Genomic DNA, 19593 nt, shown 5'->3' with positions numbered 1-19593 from the left:
AGATTTGACCCTCTTGTTTCAGTTTCCAGTGTGGTTTTTTTTGGCTGTGGGAAGAAGACAGCCTTGAATCTGTAGGTGCAAGTAGGAGAATGTGGCCTTTCATGTGTGTCCTTGCAGAAACCCTACCTGATCCTGAGTGCAGAGTCTGGGAGGGATTGTTGAGGGAAGAAGGGCGTAGAGAGTCCATGATTCTACCATCAAACAAAACCAGTTCTGCAGAGACAATGTGGGAGAAAACAGAGAGATTTATTTAGGTCCTTACAAGCAAAATGAGCTCAGCTCAGTCTCATTCCAAGAAGAGGTTTGAGAATGTCTTGAGGCAGATGGCAGATGCAGGTTCTAACAGGTCAGCAGCAGCAATGAGAGCACAGAATACAAAAAGAAATGCCAAGAGGAAGGCTGGTGAGGTGTACAGTATTTTGCTGGAATTTTATAGGGAAAAAAAACCCCTCAGGAACATTTATCCTGTTATTCTGCCGATGTGAGGATTAAAAATCTGAGCTCTTGTTTCCGTGAACAGTTCACTACAACATAAAACCACAGCACCTCCCTCTCCCTAGAACATTATCAGCAAACCATCCCCACTCACTTTGCTGCTCTGGGCAGAGCTGCTCAAAGAGGAGAGAAATAATTAGCACTTCATGCAGAGGCAAAAGTATCTGCAGTAAAACAAGGGTCTTATTGACAGCTGGAGAACTGATGAAGTATCCTAAGTGTGTATCATTAGCATCTCTCCATACTTCATTAGATAACTAAAAGGCAGGATAAATAAGATTTCTTTTGCTCTAAAGAATATGGCTTGTTAAGATGTGGCTCTGCAGCATCTTTTTTGTCCAGCAGTGCCCTTGGGTAAGTCATATTTCCAGGGATCTTGGATCATTCTGCAGTATTGTGTGTCTGCTCTTAGTATGCAACAGTCATTGCCACTCATGTTCTTTTCTTCTGGATTTCTCCTAACACTTAGTGGCAGGAAAGTTTGGAAAGCAGTTGGTAGCTCTGTGGTTTGGGGGATATAAATCCTGGGCTTTTTGCTCCCTTACCAGCTGAGCAGGAAGTCAGGCATTAATACTTTTGGTTTGCGTTTTTAATTTTAAGATGTTCGTCTCAACAAGCAGTTTGTAACATCATTTGGAGATTGGTGGCTGTGGCTGCTGGCTGGTTGGGGTTTTTTAATCCAGCAGAATCACTGCTGGAAGAATAAAATGATTACAGGCATTAGTTCACTTCAGCCCTGTGAGTGATGCATTGCTTTGTCTCAGGATTCTGACAACCCAGACCTGCGGGATCGTGGCTACATCTACTGGCGCCTTCTTTCCACGGATCCAGTGACTGCCAAGGAAGTGGTGCTCTCAGAAAAGCCACTGATTTCTGAGGAGACTGATCTGATTGAGCCAACCCTGCTGGATGAGCTGATCTGCCACATTGGGTCTCTGGCTTCTGTGTATCACAAACCACCCAACGCTTTCGTGGAGGGGAGCCACGGGATCCACCGCAAGCACCTGCCAATCCACCATGGGAGGTGAGCTCAGGCAGCCCTGGGGATCATGGGCAGGGTTGGTTGTTTCTTTCTAGAAAACAGTCCAAAAAAAGCAAAAATCTTCTAGAACACCCTAGTGGGATTTTATTGATAGTTTGCAGGTCATTCAAGGGGCTGTTTCATGCAGAATGTAATCCTGGGTATGGAGCTTCTGAATTCCTGGGTCACAAAGGCACAGGAAGTATCAAAGTTCCTGTGTGAGGAGAAGCTGGGATGTTTTTTGAGAAGACATTGGTTGTAAGTGCTCTTGACATGAGTTTGAGTAGAAAAGCAGCAGCTTTGGACGAGTGCTGCAAGGAGGACTAGAGTGAGAACAGGCATCTTTCAGAAGATGATTTGGTAGGAGCTTTGCTTCAGCAACAGCACAGCTTTATGAGCCTGTCTCCTGGAATGCAGTATCACTTTCCTGGAACAGGCAAGTACAGGGATCCTTCACTGCTGCAACGTGACATGGAGAAGGATTGGTGACACTCCCTTTCTCACTTGGTGCCTGTAAAGCAAGGGGTGTGCAGAAGCCATCTAAGCCCCATCAGTGTTAGGGCTTAAAAGAAAAGGGTTAGACTGGAGATGGTCTGCCTGACATTTGGGAGGTGGGGGAAATGCTTTGGCTCGTTGCCTGGTGCCTTGATGCCTCCCTGGGATCACAGTTCTGGCAGCAGGTTAGTTCTGCAAGAGCAGGCAGTGCCTTAGTCCCAGCTGGGGCCGTGTTGCTGTTGGGCCTGTTCCCGTGGCCCCTCATTCAGGTGAGCAGTTGCTATTTTCCCTAATGGTATTAATTACAAAAATGAGTGCATTTTGCAGCAAGAGGCAGAGCAGCCAGGCTTACCTCTTAATAATATTCCCAAAGTGACATTTGGAGTGCTATTTTTGCTGTTGCACTGATAAATCAGTGTGCGATGCTGCTTCTTTGCTATTTTCTGACACCACTTCTCTGCTATTCTTAGCAGCTAAAGCTATTTCTGTGGTGGCTGGCTTTGGGAAGCAGAGTTGTTTTCTCCCTGCCTATGAAATCAAGTCTGGCTGCACTGACCCAGAATCAGCAAGCACAAATCTACCAGTTGGACAGGAAAAGCAGTGGCCACTTCCCTACCTCTCCTAATCAAAGATTTGTCTCAAAATGAGCCGGGGTAGCTTTGGCTTTTGGTTTTACCAGCTTCACTGTACACTGTTGTTCCAAGTCACTACAGAAAATAGCATTTTAGGGGATTTAGCTCAGAGAATTCAGCTTTTTGAAGGAGCAGTTTATTATCTTCTTGCGTGTACTGTGTATGTGCTTGGCTCTCGTTGCTCATGCTCAGTCTGCTGACCTCAAATATTTTCTGACTTGGGCAGAACCACTGCTTCAAAAAAACCCAGAAAACAAAGCTCCAGGCCTCAATCAGCAGTGGGAAGCTGTGGGAAGGTCTGAGGGGTGCTCAGCAGAGCGTGCTGCACACTGATCATGCTGATGCAGTGGTAAAATAAAAAAATGCCTGGGGTTAATTTAATGGCACACCAGGCTTCTCTGATGTGAGCTCACCTCAAGATGCCCCATTATTGGGGTTTTCTGCATCAGTTTAAGGCAAGTTAAAGGTGTCCAGTGAAAGATGAGTCCAAACAGTTGAGGTGAGGTGATTTTCTGTACAACTCCTGCACTCCAGTGACCATTCTGGTGGCTGACCCATGTGGTAGAGACTGATGGCACTGTGAGATGGGAATGGGGAGATGTCCACGGTGAATGTGGTTTAAGAGGGTGAGGACAGCGTTGCCTTGAGAGGTGCTTCCCTGGGTATAAACCTAGGAGGAATTTTGGTTGGCAGAGCACACTTCCATGGCGTTTTGATTAATTTCTTTTTCGTTCAAAGTGCTGTAGGACGGGTTTCTTGCAGCTCTCAGCTGATGGGCAGACCCATTGAACAGCTCACAGATGGTGAAATGTTCCTGCCTCTTCAGTGAGCCCAAGTGTCACAGAGCTGCAGATGTATCCCAAGGGTGGGGGAGAAATCTGATTGCTTGGCAGTGTTTCCTCCTGTGGTGGCTCCCACCACCCCTGCTCAGCCATAATTCAGCTGGGAAATTTGGGGAGATGTTAACAGGGCTCCTGGGAGAAGCAAGTCTGGTTAGACTTGGGCAGGAGTCTCTATTTCCCTATTTCACAGGCAGCTACAGGAAATTTTTGGTTCTGGTTCAGGCTGTGCATCCCTTGTGACTCCAACATCTGGGAACTGCTGGGGGCTGAACTCATGGGGCCAAATCTCCAATTCACACGGCCAAACCCAGGACTGTAAGGGGGAAATCTTGTATCAAGTCTTTTTGCCCTTTTTAACCCACATATTCTTTATTAATTTCTTTTCTTTCAAAGAAAATGTAAAGTTGTTTATAGAAATCTCTTTAAAGAGACCCATTCTCCACAAATGGAAGCTTTGGGGTTTTGCTTTTTTAAAGCAAACCCACTTAGCTTTGTCCTCTCCTAGTTTCTTGTTGGGCTTTGGGACAGCAGCAGTTACACAAGACACAGAGGGATTTCTGTGTCTCCATCAGGAGAGGGATGAGTAAGTGTTGAAGGGGTGGAGTGTTAGAGGGATTATATCCTGGGAAGGAACCAAGTGGTTTGTGCTGTGCCTCTCTCGGAGAGGCTGTTCCTGTTCCCAGGCTGGGGGTGGGAGTGGATCACAGTCACCACCTCTCCTCAGGAATGCTTCAGGGAGCAGTTCAGCACACTCAGCACTCTCCCTGCTGAAGGCAGCAGCAGAAAGGACAGCTAATATTAGTGCTATTGGGGCTCTGAAGCTTTTAATGCAAAGAAGCTTTCAACCCTTCCTGCTGCTGCCTGGTAACTAATTCATTCTGCACTCCTTATGGTCTATCTTTTCCTCCTGGCACTGGAATTGGGAGCAGCTTATACTCTGTGGCTGAATCTTTCCCTTCAATAGCTGAATAAGGATAAGAGAATTTTGGCTACTCAGAATCAGGAGCTGCAGTGCTTGCAGAACAGCCCTGGTGTTAAACACCTTGTCAGAACACTAATTCCCACAGCAATTGTGTGCAGTTACCTGCTGGCTGCAGTAACATGAGCTAGAAATCATTCTGGAAACAGGGTATAAAATGGGTTTTAATTATCTAAAATGAGCATCTCTGGATTTAAAGAATAAATACATTGTAGTGAGTTCTCCAGGAGTTACAGTTGTTTTTTTTTTTACCCTCTCCTTGTTACCCAATTCACTGACAAATGAATATGAAAGATATAAAAGGTAGCCAGACTGCATATGATGATAAATTTTGGAAGCTGTATAATGAGTGTTTCTAGACTAGTAATTAGCATGCCTGCTAACTCAGAGGAAAGGAAATTATTGATAGAAGGGAGGAATCAATTTTAGATTGAGTTTTTCAATTAGAAAAGACGGATGGACCTTGTTGCTGGTCAGGAGAAGGTGATTAATCTAGATCTGAGGGAAGTGGTGGAGTTTGCACTGATTAGGGTAAGGGCTCAAGGGTTTTATCAGTGTTAGATCTCTGAGGAAATCTGGATTATTTATTTTTCCCTGTGTTTCCATGTCATTCTGAGGCCCAGTGGGTTGAAAATCATCTCTGTAGGTTTATTCTGAGGTAGGAACTGCTTATTTTCAGTTCTGCAGCCCACATAGTACCCATGGCTCTCTGTTTCAGAGGGGGTCTGTGATTCTCAAGGTGGGTAGGATTCACCCCTTGAAAGATTCCCTTTGCTGGGCTGAAAACCATGTACAAAGCAAGGAAAACCTTTGTGCTCAAAGTGGTGAAGAGCCACGTGCCATAACCCTGCCTGGTGCAGGTCAGTGGCCACATCAGCTGCTGGCACCACCTTTTGCCTGGCCTCTGCTGCTGAGCCACCTCTTGCTGTGTTTGCCCATGCTGGGAACCTGGAACTGGAGACCAAAGGTGTCTGATATTTGTCCTTTCTGCTTCTTGTTCTCCCCCCACAGCACTGATGCTGGTGACAGCCCCGTGGGCACCACGACCACCACAAACCTGGAGCAGCCACAGGTCATCCCCTCCCAGGGTGACCTCCTGGGTGACCTCCTCAACCTGGACCTGGGGCCCCCCGTGAATGTGCCCCAAGTGTCCTCCATGCAGATGGGTGCTGTGGACCTGCTGGGAGGAGGGCTGGACAGCTTGGTAAGCAGCACATCCTCTTTAGCTGATGGAGATAATTGGAGCTGTGCTTATCTCTGCAAAGCCTTGATCATTTGTGCTTTTAATGCTCAGCGAGCCGAGCTCCCAGTGCTGAGTCCTGAAACTCCAGGAGGATTTAACCAAAGTTATTGTACTAACTTTCAGCAGGCTTTTCCTGCTCTACAATGAATGTTGCTGCATGCTGTAGAATCCCCATGGTCAGTGGATATATTTGTTCTGTGCTTTTTCTGTCTGCAGAAGAAAACCAAAAAGTTGTTTTAAGGATGTAAAAGCCTTTCACTGCTTTCTATTTAAATCAGGTTCCCTTTCAAGGAGGCATTTATTCCACCCAATTCCCAGCCCTCCTGAATTTCAGTGCTAAAGCTCTCAGGCTGTAACCCTGTGCCTTCCCATTTGTGTATTCTCCAGAGCATGTCATGGTTTAATATCGGTGACATTTTAATTGCAGTGAGGTCAAGAGGGAGCTCTCTGTGCAGTCCTCCCTGTGCCAGCACTGCTCACAAGGCACCTGCCCTGGCACTAACAGGGTCAGGCTCCAGTGGGAGCAGTCACACCTCCCTTCTGCTCTGGGGAGTGAGCTGGGCAGGAGCTGCAGTGAGAACATCACTTAGCAAGCAGCCAGCAGCAGGGCAGAGAGGTCAGTGCTGTGGTTTTTAGGCTGGTGGCAGCCAAGCAGTCAGGAGTGGTGACTGTAAGGATCATCCTGGGAACTGTTCCCAAGGCAAGGAGCACAGCACACAGATCCCCAGCTCCCTGCTGGCTTCCCCACAGGGGTGAGAAGCACTCCTAGGTGTATTTGCACAACGTAAATCAAATAAGACTGCCCCAGTGGACATAGCTGGGTGTTTTTCAGACCTGCAGTGGATTTGTCTTGCTTGAGGTTTGGCTTGTGGTAGTTGGGCTGGGTTATCTCTGCCTGGTTTAGGTGCACTTAGAGTTCTGCGTCAAGCTCTGAATAACAGAGGTGGGGAGGCAGCTGGATGAACCCCAATTCAACAAATCCTTATCTATCAAATATATATTTTTTTAAGCTGCCATAAAATTATTAAAGCAAATGTTAAACCCATTTCCAGCTCCAGTGCTTCATGGGCTAATGAGCTGGAAACAATCTAACCCTTAATGGCACTGACACAGAGGTCAGAGGTGCTGTAGGCTCTGCACTCTCTAACCAGAGGTTTGTTTGGTTAGCAGGAACATTGCTTTTACTGGGGATTGGCAAAATGGTCAAGCTGGACTTGCTGGGAAAGCAGGCAGTGAGCCCAGAGCAGTGACCTGTGCAGCCTTTCCCTGCACTGCAACACATGCCTCTAAAAACCTGGGATTGGGAATTAAGGCATTGCAGAAGGTGGTGCTGCCTGTGGTGCCACAGGATGGTTTGCACTTAAATTCCTCTGTGCTGCCTTCCAGTCCTCTCACAGTAACCCTTTGTTTCTCATTAGTGTCACACAAATAAATGGACACAGCAGAGCTAAAACTTGGTTTTGGGAGAAGAGCTGTCTCGCAGCTGGCATTAATGGGCTTAATTTAATGACCTGCTTTGACAGTGGAGCTGTTAGTTGAAATGGTACCTGGCTTTTACTTAGTATTTTTCTCAAGCCTTAAGTACATCCGTGGAGTTATGGAGTGTGAGCTGACAAAATGATCCTGTCTGGGTGGGGAGTAGCTGTGCCTGGGGCTGCATGGCCAGCGCTCTCTCAGCTGAGTAGATGGGGAAGCACTAAAAACAAATTCTGAATCCCGGTGTGGTTTTTGAAGGTGGATGCTTTTGATTGGAGTGCTGTTGCATCAAAGCTCCAGCTTTTCCTTCCCTTGGTCAGTCTCTTTTCTCACATAACAAGTGACAGGACCAGAGGAAATGGCCTGTGCTTGTGCCAGGGGAGGTTTCAATTGAATATTAGGAAATCTGTCTTCACCAGAAGGGTTTTCAAGCACTGGAATGGGCTGTCCAGGGCAGTGGTGGGGTCACTTAAAAATCGTGTAGAAGGGGCACTTGGGGACATGGTTTAGTGGTGGCCTTGGCAGTGCTGGTAATGGTGTGGAGGTCTTTTCCAACCTAAATTATTCTAGGATAATAAGCTTAATTAGTGAGTGAATGGGATCTCTGTGCTTGTTTGTTGCTGTAAGCACGTGTTGAACAAGTGTCAAGCTGGGTTAACCCTAACCTGGTATTACCCAAATTGCTGGGAAGTGTCCTGGGCTGCAGGGCTTGCCAAGAGGATTGGCATTTGGACCTCAGGCTAATATTAAACCACATCTGTGCTGTGCCAAAATCAGTCTCAAACTGCAGATCCCACAGGCCTGATTTCTGTGTGTGGGGAGGAGGTGAGACACATCCCACTGTGCCTTTGAAGAAGGGCTGAGCTCTTCACCCTTCACCAAGGATCAAAAACACCTGGGGGCCAGCAATACCTGAATTGTTCTGCTTTGAAATTTCCCTTTCTGGTACTCCTTAAGGTTTTTAAAATACATTTCTTCCCCTGCCTTGTTGGGCTGACCGAGGCTGCACGCTCTGTGACGGCGACATTGCCTCAGTCCTGTGAGTGCCTCAAAGGCAGCTGGAGGTCTGGAAGAGGCTGCTAGCAGGATCTCAGCCAGTTTGTCACACCCACTCAGTGGCATCTGTTGATCCCCTCTTCTACCCCCTTGTCTTTGGAGGGGTGTCTCATCAGAGGGATGTTGTTGCAGTGAAAATCCCAGTGGGACTAACCCAGAAAGACCAACAGCAGCGTTAACTTCCAAGGAAAGCATCATTCTGTATTTCCATTTCTTAAACTGTGGGGTTTTATTTTAATTCCAGGCATTTAAATAGAGACTGTGTGGTGTAAAATCTCATAAACACCAAATTAATATTGTTCATTTGAATTGTCCTCAGTATTGCTAGATATTTATCCCCATGACCAGTGAGACTCCAGCTGCTTGAGAGGTTAATTTCTTCAGTGAGTAAATCTTATTTTATCTCCATAGTGAGTTCTGTAATTGGTATTAAATGTAACATGCATGCACAGATGCTGAGCATGTGTTAACAATTAAAAAGAGGAGAAAAAGGACCTTTGGTACAAGAGCATTGCTTATAAGCAGAGCAGACTTGCTCTAGAAGTTAGGGAGAGCTGTTTTCTGGGGAACAGGTTGTGCCCCTGTTTGCCACCCTGGGCAGATCTTGTTCTTCTCTGCCCAATTTTCTTTTTGTATAAAATGCTGACCAAGCCCACTTTACAAAACTATTTGGGCTCTCCAGCTCCACAGTAGCCATATCAGTCACTGATGGGGGAGAAACAAAACTTCTGGGACAGCAGAGTGCTGGGTGCAGAGCTGTGCATCCCGAGAGCTGGAATCTGTGCATCCCGAGAGGTTCCAGTCACTCTCCCAACTCGTGTGCAATGATGCAGTGCTTTGCAAGATGTCTGTCTGTGCTGACATGACATTTTTGCCTTTAAACCTTGTTGTGTGTTCATTTGTTCTGCAAATCCAGGGAGCATGAGAGCACACTGTGCTTCCTGGGAGCCCCTGCATTGAATGGGAGCAGGGCACTGTGGCCAAGAGCCAGGAAGGCTGGCTCTGGGGGCAGAGCAGTAAATCTGCAGGAATGGACAGGCTTGGATTGTCTGTTATGTAAGGATTTTATTTAATACTCTAGCCACTCATCTACAAGAATATTATTGATTCGAGACTGGCAGCTGGTCAGGTTGATTTATGTCCTAAACTGAAAAGCTGCTTGATAAACACTGAATATCCCCAGTTTTCTGTAATACCTGGACTGGTTTGGGCTGTTCCAGGTGGGGCTGTGCCCCTCTGTGTAATCAGGCTGGATTTAGGGGGGTCTGACCCCAAGGATCTGTTCCATACAGCTCAGGGCTGTGTCCCACCACTGCAGTGGGATGGAGCGTGGGAGCTGAGCACCAGCTCACCCCGAGCTCCAGGCACCATAGGCTTGGCAGCCTGGGAAGAAAGCCCTGTTCCAGCAGTCTGAAGTGCCTGTCACATCCCAAAGGCTGTGAGCAGGGGCTGCTGGTGTCACTCCCTCCCTGTCTGACTGCTTTCAAGTGGAGAATTCAAAGTCTGGCCTCAATGGACAACACCTTGGAGTGTTGGGGTTGATTAGGGACTCACCAATGTTTTGTAAAAAAGTGACCTCCAGTCTGCCCTGGCTGCCACATTCCTCTCCTGGCTCTGCAAGTGACTTGCTGTGTATAATCTTTGGAAAGTTACTTCATTTACCTTTTCCTGGAACTACAGTGGGAGCGTGTCTGTGCCAGGTCAGCCCCAGCATCCATTTATGCAGTGGATGTGATGCTTTCCCAGAGTGCTCCTCCAGCCTTTGACAAGGAGCTGAGTGACTCCTTTCATCTGGGCTGTTGAGGTTTGATGAACTACAAAGGAATCTGTTAAGATTCCTGACAAAGGACACGTGTCCATTGCTGGGGCAGGGCTGGTGTGGAAAAGGAGCTATTTTGGTGAGTTACTCATTCATATCTGATTCAAATCTGTTGTAGCAGTCATAGGACTGCTAGAGCTTTGTGAGCTGATTGTTTTTTACCCTTTGGAGAATGAAAATGGTTAGGACTCGGTTTTGCTTGCTGATGGAAATCTCTCAGCAGGGTAAAGCATTAGCAGCAAGTGCAGTGAAACTGGTGACCATGGTATTGGCAGTGTGACTTGCCCTTCAGCAACTTTGACACAGCTGTCCCTGGTTTGGAGAGCAGCCCTTCTGCTCTGCAAGCCTGGCTTGGTGTGCAAACACACAGAAATAGGCAGCAAACGAGGCATTCCAGTGCCTCTGTGTGAGCCACAGTGGTGTCTGCAATGAGATCCCTGCAGCCCATGCACACACACCCTGTCCTGCAGCTCAGGGCTCTCTGACAGGATTAGGCTGCACCAAGGGGGCTGCCAGCAGCCCTGCTCTCAGCACCTCACCCCATTCCTGGTAGGTAAATGCCTTGTGTTCCTTGCTGCCATGTTACTGAGTGCAGGCAGCACCTTGAGCTCTGGTGCCTGACTCCTGATTTGTGGTGTGAGGGAGCAAGGAGGCAGCAACTGGCCCCTCTTAACCCATGAATTGTGGTCCATAGAATGCACAGCTGCCTTGGAAGCCCTGATTATGCTGTGGACACAAGGCAAGGCAGTTGCTGAGCAGTGGTTGTTGAAGCTTCTGTCCCTGGCTCCACCCTCCCTGTTATTTTTTGGTGCTCCAAAAGCCTCACGTCATTTTGCAGAAGTGATTGTAGCCCCTCAGGATCACATGAACACTTCAGCAGAGTCACTTCATTACAAGCTGCTGTTAAGATGCAAATAAACCCTCCTAATGCAGTAACTCCAGCATTGCTACACTTCATAAGTCAGCATAACTGCTTCCAGAGGGCTGGAATTGCAGGGCAAAGGCTCTCCAACTGCAGAGCAGCTGCGGCGCCGTCCAAGGCAACTTGTGCAAAGTAAAGGTGCTGATGCAGTTTGAGAAGAGGTGATGGCACTGGTTTTATTGATACAGGATTGAGCTCAACCTCTTCTTTAAACCCATGTGGCTGCTTGGGTGCTGTTATGGCAGGACAGGTTTGGAGGGAATAAAGAGAATTCCTGTTTGAAGAACTTTTATGCGTTTGGGGGCTGAGACTCCCTGTTCATCCTCTGCTCATCTCCTAAAGCTGGCAGCTCCTCATCCTGGGCAGAGGCTTTGTGCTCTTCAACAAGAGGCAAAGCTGCCAACTTTGGGATGAGGATGAGGGGTTTGCAATGCCACAAATTCCCTTGGACCATCAAGAGCCAGCACTTGCCCACCCCACCTTCACAGCGAGCATTTCAACCCGAGTGGGGCTGACAGCTCTGTTCACGTCGTCCTCTCCTCTGTGGGGCTGTTGCTGGCTCTCCTGTAAGGCAGATCCAGGTTGTCCTTCTGGCAGGAGTGTCTGTCTGCCCATGAGACAAATGGAAATGGTTAACCAGAGCTGCTAGTCCTGGGGAATTGCTTCAGCAGCACTTACGCCTGACTAATATCTGTTTCTTTCCTTCTGCACTCTGCCTGTCACTCCAGATGGGAGAGGACACTCCGTGGGTAATTGGTTCCTGTTCCCTCTGTCTTCCTCATTCCCTCTTACTCACACACATCACTGTTACTGTCTCTTCCATCATTCTGAGTTTGGAATAAAGTTATGATTTGGGCGTCTCACAGGAGGAGAAACAGACCTGGAGTTCCTGAATGGGGAAAGCGTTGGTGCCATGGGAGGGTGACAGGCAAGAAAAACAGAAAAAGAGACTTTGTGCTGCTGCAGTGGGAAGTGCAGCCCGGATCTGATGTGGAATTGATCAGTTCTTTATTAACTTCCCCCCTTTAACTTCTGGTGCAGTAGAAATGCTGTCACTTCTCTCTCCACTCTGGGCAGAGCCAGCTCTGCCTGTAGGGACCTGGAGGAGCTGCAGCTCCTTGGCGCTGGCTCTGCGGCTCTGGAGCACATCTGCAGTGCTTGGGCCCGAGCACAGGAGCCAGGAGAGGCTCAGGCTGTGCTCTGCAGAGCCCTCCAGCCACCAAAGAGGGGCTGCAGCAGCTCAGAGCTTCCTGACATTGGAAAGAGATGTTGGGTCCAATCTGGAAACACACAGGGGCTCATGGTAAATTCTCTGAGCCAGTCAGGGTTTTTTTTCCCTCTTCCTTGTGAGAGCTGGAGTCTTAACTCAAGCAATAAATCCAAATTCTGCTTTCAGAATTTCAGGCCTCAAGGCCTGACATTTAGGGAAAATGGAGGACTCATGGATAGCTTGAAGAACCCCAATATGTCATTGCCTGTTCTTCCAGCCAACATCAGTGTATGAGCTGCTCCGAGGTTGGGCTCCTACCCTGCAGCTCCTTCTGATGAGCGTAGTAGGAAATGGTAGAATAGTTAACATCTGGCTTGATTATGCAGAATTATTCAGTCATTCCTGTAATACCCTTTGTAAAATGCTTGCTGCTTGATAAACCAGCCTTTCTGCTGCTGCAGACAACAGTTGCAGAAATCCTTCGTGCACACAATTATATCTGGAAATGAACTGCATTCTTTCTTTTCCTCTGGACTTTGCTGCCTGTCAATATAAAGCATGAAGTTCATCTGCATGCAAGACTATGAATAGGGATGAGGTATAATAGTTGCATTTATTACTCCTCAGTGAGCCAGTAACAAGATGTAAATGATCTGATATATTAATCTAAACCGTGGCTTGGCTTAGAGAGCAGTCAATAGAACAAAACTCTGCTCTGTCAGGCTGTTTCTGTGGAGGAGACTTTACAGTGTAATAAGCCTTATTTTATAAGCTCAATATTAATTGGATTTGCATCCTCTGGCTGGCTTCCTTTGGTCTCTGACTGATCCTTCTTTTGACTTTGGAATCACTCACTTTCATCTGTTATTTCCTAAGTCAGCTAAGCAAAACTGGACAGCAAGAGCCTGGGTTGCTCCAGGAGAGGTGGTTGCTGGAAAAGATGAGGAATCTCCTCAGCTTCTGCCATGACCTCAAGTAGGGATAAACTGAGTCCCACAATGGAAAAAAGCTCTTAAGGCTTCTTAACAAAAAGCAAACTGAGATTTGTTCTTCTCTAGCACCTACTTAGGGTGGCTAATGTTGTATCAGGTGGCTCCTGTGGGGAATAGGGTAAGGAGGGGTGCCAGGGGATAGAAGAGAGATCCAGGGAAGCACAGGGGTTTGTCACATTTTACAGGTTTTATGGAGGCTAGTTATTATCTGGTAAGTCACTGTCTTACACCTTTGCTGCTCTTCTCAGGGCAATTTATCCTTTTTACCTGTGCTCTGATGGAGAGGGCTATGAAGCTTTATGGTATCTCTTGACCAGCATAAAACACATTTGCTGTGAGATCTCTCAGGGAACAGGCTGGAAGGGATCAGAGCAAAGTTAATTTCCAAGTTTTTTGTGCACAGGGAAAAGGTCAGAGCCTTTTTGGCTCTAAGCATGGGCACTCCTGGAAGCTTCTCCTTCAGCTATATGGGGCATTTGTTCAATATCCTGACACATCAGCACTTACCTGAACAATGTATCTGGAGCCTTTGTTGACCCAGTTTGTCACATGCTTTTTTAAAAGCAAACTAACTCCCCAAACCTTTATCAAATGGAAGAGCAGAACCATCCACGAGGTGAGCTGTGGTGTTCTGGTCTGCCAGTCCAGCCTTTTCCTAATGGGGCTGGCTCCTACCTCACCCCTCCATTTGCATCATCCTCTGTGCACATTGTCAGGTCATGTTCCTTGTCTGAATGTGACCCAAAAAAACCCTGTTCTAGACGAAAAGAATTACCCTGGTCTTCAGAAGAAAAGCCTGGGACACAGATAAGCCTGGAGATGTCTCTGCAGTGAATAACCACTGCAGATCTGTGCTTGTTTCCTCCTGGCTATCAGTCATCTGTTAAGTGCATTTTAAATATTCACAGGAGTGATGTTGCACTTGCAAACAGCACTTGTAGCCAAGCCTGGGAGCCTATCCTGATCTCTGAATTCTCCTGAGCGTGTAGAGTGATGTGAAGGTTTGAAACATGGGCTTTATAAAGGGAGCTTGTGGGGGGAGAGCTTCTAGGTGGGCTGCAGAAGGGCCCCAGAGAGGATTTAGTGTTTATGGAGGAATATTTCAGTCATTTCAGACTGTGAACGTGTAGCTTGGCAGAAACTGGTACTGAAATAGCCTGGTGCGCCATGAGGTCTCTTTGCTGTTGGTGTGCCCATTACATGATAAAGATGCTTTTTTCCTTGTCTGAGGGAGGGGAGCATCTTCAGAGCCCCCCTCTCTGAGCTGTGGTAAGAGCCAGCACGGATCCTATTCTCTTTCTTCCTTGTTGTTGAAAAGAGCCGTGTGTCGGAGGAACACAGCCAAGACGCTTTGTGTTTGCCCGTGGTTTGTAGCTGTTCCCTAGAAAACTAAAGCTTTCAGGAAGCAAGCCTTCCTGTCAGTTTTATTTTTATGCCATTTCACAGTTACCCCACTGGGTTTTGTGGAGCTGCTTGGGGCCTGCTGGCAGCAGCAGGGCTGAAGGGGAAGCACCGATGCATGAAACGTGAAGAAAGGAGGTTTTGGTGCAGAAACAGGCGCAAGGAGGGATGGATTTTTGTTCTCATTAACCTGCAGAACGCTCCTGTCCACAGTGAATGCGTGGGGTAGCTCTCCAAGTAGCTCTGCTCACACAGCAGCAAGCAGCCCCTCTGTTCCCTGTGCTTTCCCAGCACTGCATTTCTGTCTGTCCTGTACGCAGGAGCGATCCGTGCTCGCGGCGCCCGGGCTCCGCTCCGGCCATCTGACACTTGGCTTAAATGATCTCGGTCTTCCTCTCCTCTCTCTCCTTCTCTCTTTCAGCTTGGCAGTGACCTTGGCGGGGGCATTGGAGGAAGCCCGGCAGTAAGTGCCATTCCATTTTTTTCCCCAATTTCAAAGCTGCTCAAAGCTCAGGGTTTTTCAGCGTACCCTCACCCGTTATGTGCTGGAAGGTGCTTTTTAAAGGCCTGAAGATGTTTGAAAATGGATAAATGCAACTGTAACACACGGGTCCCCACCTTTGTTGATTTGAGTCCAGCTGCCACCTGGGCTTTCCTAAGAGCAGCCAGGGCCAGAGCTGTTCACTCATTCTGCTTAGCTCTTCTTCCTCAGAGCTTTTAGTTGGAGCACCAGCGTTAACCCTGGCAGTGCCTCATCCTTGTGCAACTGCTTTAGCAGCTGAAAGGCCAAGGATGCTCATCCCTACTCACAAAGCCTGGTCTGTAACCCTAACCCAGTGGCACCACAGACTTGCCTGAACTCAGTGCTTTCTCCTCCCAAACTCCACACAAGATTTTCTCCTGGACATCAGGGTCAGGTGCTCCGAGCTTTCCTACTGTGTGTGGTCAGTGCTGCCACTGGCCACCTCCTCTGTACCTGTGCTTTGTGAGTGTCCTTGTGCCTACAGCCAGGGCATTGGGAGAGTTTCAACCTGCTTTCAAAGCACCCTTGGCATCAAGCTCATAGCAGCTTCTTCCAGCAAAGTGTGGAAAGGGAATGAAACACCACTTGAAAATGAAGTGGGCAGGAGGGACCGTGCTTCCAACCCACAGCCAGAAGTGGTGTCCCCTAGAAAGCTCCAGTCCCTCTTCCCAGGGCTCTGTATCCAGTAATTCAGTGGGGAAAGCACACTCCCTTCTGGAGGGAGGGAGGGAGGGAGGGCTTTTCAGAGACCCTTGTTATGGCTGCAGTCATTCTCTCTCCTCCTTTCCCTGTGAATCTGGCATTCCTTTCTTCCTTCAGCACGAGGGCAAAGGAGAGCTGGTGGCACAGTGCACCTGTACACCCAGGCAGCCCTCAGCAGGACATGGCAGATAGTTCCTGTGGTGGTCATACCTACAAAGCCAGGTCTCTGCCCTCCTGGGCCAGCTAAAACCCCCCAGGCAGTTCTGTCCTGGTCACTCTGCCTGTTTCTGGGCTGCTGGCTGGGGAATCCTGTTCTCAAGCATTCATCCTGCTAGGAAGAGAATTTGGAAGTGTAATTTAAGTGTGACTGTCCCATCTGAAGCTGGGCACCTAAAGGTTAATATTCCAGCTTTGGTGCCCTCATTGAAGTCCTGGGAGGGAAGGATTGCCTTTCTTGCAGGAAGGTTGTCCTCTGGCAGACTCTGCTTCATGTAATGAACCTTTTGGGGCCCAGTGCTGAGAATGCAGAGCTCTGGCTTTGGGTGGGAGTACACAACACGGTCATGACTCCCTTGCTATCTCTGGATATGCAAAATCTTGCAGATTCCTGAAGGCTGATGTTGTTGGGGGAAGATTTGAAGCATTTGCTCTTTTCCCTGGGTTTATGTAGGGTAGATCCACAAAGCATATTGTCTTAGGAGAAGGAGATATGGAGAAGAAAGATTCCTCTACAGCGGGAATAGATAACTGAAGCTATAAAAAATGATGTGGAAGCTTGGTTGAGGTGACAGCCGAGTGTAGGGATTAACTGCCAAGAGCTTTGGAATTCAAATACATAATTTAGCACTATTGATAAATCAGTGGGGAAGCTGCAAATGGCTTTAAAATATTTAGGATATTGCCCGAGTCCATGCTTTGTTTACTAAGTGGTGCTCACACGTGATGTTAATGAGTGCCTGTTCTTTCTGACTCCTCCAGGTGGGACAGACCTACATTCCCTCCTCTGTGCCAGCCACCTTTGCCCCTTCTCCCACCCCAGCAGTGGTCAGCAGTGGACTCAACGATCTCTTCGAGCTCTCGTCCGGCATAGGGATGGCTCCTGGAGGATATGTGGCTCCCAAGTCTGTACGTAAGGAAAAACAATCACCCCCAGTTTTTTGCCTTCCCTTGGGCTACAACAAATCTGACATTGCTCGCTTGACCCATTTATTGTGAGTTTCTGGTGCTAAAACTTCAGCTCAGTCCCGTGTTAGGGGTGCCCTGGGCTTTTCAGCTGTGTTGGAGACCATGTTAGTTATTACTTACAGACTTCTGGCATTTCAGCAGTTCCCTCGTTTTACCTGTGGCAGTATTTCTCTAAAGAATGGCTTAGATAAGATCCGAGACTTTCAGTTGTGTCAGAGCAGCTTTCCTGCAGACCTACTTCTTAACAAGGTTCCCCAGGAAACTGAGGGCAAGACACAGTTTGCAACAACTTTCCTGGCAGATTTGTTTTTTTGGAGGAATCCAACGTGACAGTGGAGGTAAAATCATGTGATTGGGATGATGGTGCCGCAGTGGAATGCAGAGAAATGTTCTGTCAGCAACAGAGATCGCAGAGGCTTTGGCTGTAGCCGGAAGTTGGGAGGGATCATGAGACACAGAACATGGTTCTGGAAACTGGCTGTGGAGCAGCCACGGGGAGCTCAGGCTGCTGAAAGGGAATAAACAAAAGTTAGCACTCAAATAGTCCGTGGATGGATAATCTGAAGCCATCCTCTGAAATTGAGGATCTCAAGGTACTGCAGACCATACTCAAAGCTTTGGTTCCTTGCAATTATTATACCATATATAAGGACCAAGTACAAAAAACCCACATAACTTTGAGCCTCATTTTGCACCACTCAGGGTTTTTCCCACAGAGGTGATTTGGGAATCCAGAACCCCAACAGATAATAGTATCAGCCCTGTGATTTTATTTGGTTCAAACTTTAGTATTGTCCTGCCTCCAATAGTCCCACCAGCCCTTGGAGAAGGCTGTCCAGCAGCAGACTGGGTGAGTCTCACGTTGGTGTGATGGACACAAGCTGTCACTGCTCTTGTGCACACTAATGCTGTAGTAAACTTGATTTCTTACGTGAGTGCTGTGACCAAATATGAATTAGGAGCAGCAAGCTTATTACTCAGTGGTGAGCTCCATCCCTTCAACACCCCATGTCCCATCTTCCCTGTGGTGTTTCTTTAGCCTTTGTGGGCTTAATGTGCCAATGTAGCTGGATTTCTGAGCTCAGGACTTCTGTTTATTGGAAAACTGTGCTTGTTTGTTATCTTCAGGCCAGGCTGCTCACGCTGAATGACATCTCTTGTGTTCAAGGTTTGGCTGCCTGCAGTGAAGGCTAAAGGATTGGAGATCTCAGGCACATTCAGCCACAGGCAGGGACACATCTACATGGAGATGAACTTTACCAATAAGGCTTTGCAGCACATGACTGACTTTGCCATTCAGTTCAATAAGAACAGGTAAGAAATTAATAGCAATGCACTGTGTTCAATGGGAAAGGAGTTTGTGCCTACACTGCTAAATCTAGGGAGGGCTTGTGCTTGGGTGCATAGTGCAGTCATGGAAATAGCTTGGATGATACAGCCTGACCTCCCCATCACACCAAAATTGTGTGAAAGGGCTGAAATCACAGACTGATAAATCTGGGAGGAAACAGGCAGCGGACAGTCCCAGCTCTGAAACAGCATCTGTCCCATGTAACCTCTGGGGAGTTTTTCAGCAGCTCATGAGCTGTTAGGTGGGTTTGGTGGGTTTATAGCCAGTGAGTGCCCTGGGGAAAACAAGAGGACAGACAGGCAGGATCTGAGCTGCACAAGTATCAACCTGTGATGCCTCTGCCTCCTGACTTAATTGCTGTGCTGCCCCTCAGACTGTCTGGAAGCACAGGATTCCTTAATAAAGCTGCTTGTCACTGAAGGAGCTGCAAGCTGGGAGCCTGTAGCACATGCTCTCCCTGTAATAGGCAGCAGAACAATTTTGTCAGAAGCAGCAGCCACTTGAAAGTTTAGAGCTTGGATGATACAATTCAGATTGTTCTTGGAAACCCATCTCAAACCATGGTGTCTTCCCACAAATACCCTTTCCAGAGAGTTTATCCTGTGCTTTGCTGTGTGTTATCTTCAGCAAGGACCAGGCTACTTCTTATCAAGACTGCAAAGAGTATCTTGTGACTGACATGTTCTCTGTATTTCTTAATATCACTTCACTGGAAAAGGGTTCTCTCTACTGAAGATCCACAGAAACCATCTCTTTAATCTCACTGTTAGCCTTGCAAATTCAGGATTTCTTGGGACAAATAAGATTTACTTAGAAAAGTCATTATGCTAAGTAAGTCTTAGTAAATGTTCTCCCTGGACTGCCATCTTTTCTGGAGAGTTTTGCTAAGCTGCTGTATGCAAATGTTTCATGCAAATTGGCCTGGGGAAAAAAAAAAGGCATTTTGTTTGTGATTTTTTTTCCCCCCATATATCAAGCTGTGTTTTAGCTACACCTATGTGGTACTTTGAGGATGTAGAAAGTTTAAATGCTGTACAATAAACCAGCAGTTTTTCCTCCTGCAGCACAACCTACTACTATTTACTTTCACAAATGCTGTTCTCCTGTCACTGCTTTCCACTGTGGCTGGTGCATTAGAGCTGCAGAGGGCTGGTTCTTTAAGTGGAAATATTAAGGTTTGTGATTGGGAAGTTTCTATTGCTTTTCCCTCCTTTCCTGCTGCTGCTAATCGCATTCACTGCAGTCTTGG

The 19593-nt window shown here is 47.5% G+C and overlaps 1 protein-coding gene across 3 annotated transcripts in view; it reads left to right on the top strand.

Annotated features, from left to right (window-relative positions):
* The window catches only part of AP2B1 (adaptor related protein complex 2 subunit beta 1), a 77576-nt gene that overhangs the window by 36056 nt on the left and 21927 nt on the right, over positions 1 to 19593 (top strand). For 2 of the 3 annotated variants that reach the window (XM_082294807.1, XM_082294808.1), the window contains exons 13-17: positions 1260 to 1519; positions 5476 to 5668; positions 15005 to 15046; positions 16787 to 16933; positions 18162 to 18307. In XM_082294807.1, the coding sequence (XP_082150933.1) occupies positions 1260 to 1519; positions 5476 to 5668; positions 15005 to 15046; positions 16787 to 16933; positions 18162 to 18307 (788 nt within the window). The remainder of the gene's footprint in view (positions 1 to 1259; positions 1520 to 5475; positions 5669 to 15004; positions 15047 to 16786; positions 16934 to 18161; positions 18308 to 19593) is intronic. The other variant, XM_082294809.1, reaches the window with a different exon arrangement.

Source organism: Coloeus monedula (assembly GCF_965178545.1).
Source record: "Coloeus monedula genome assembly, chromosome: 20".
Classification (NCBI taxonomy): Eukaryota; Metazoa; Chordata; class Aves; order Passeriformes; family Corvidae; genus Coloeus; species Coloeus monedula.
This window is presented reverse-complemented; position numbering and strand designations above follow the sequence as displayed.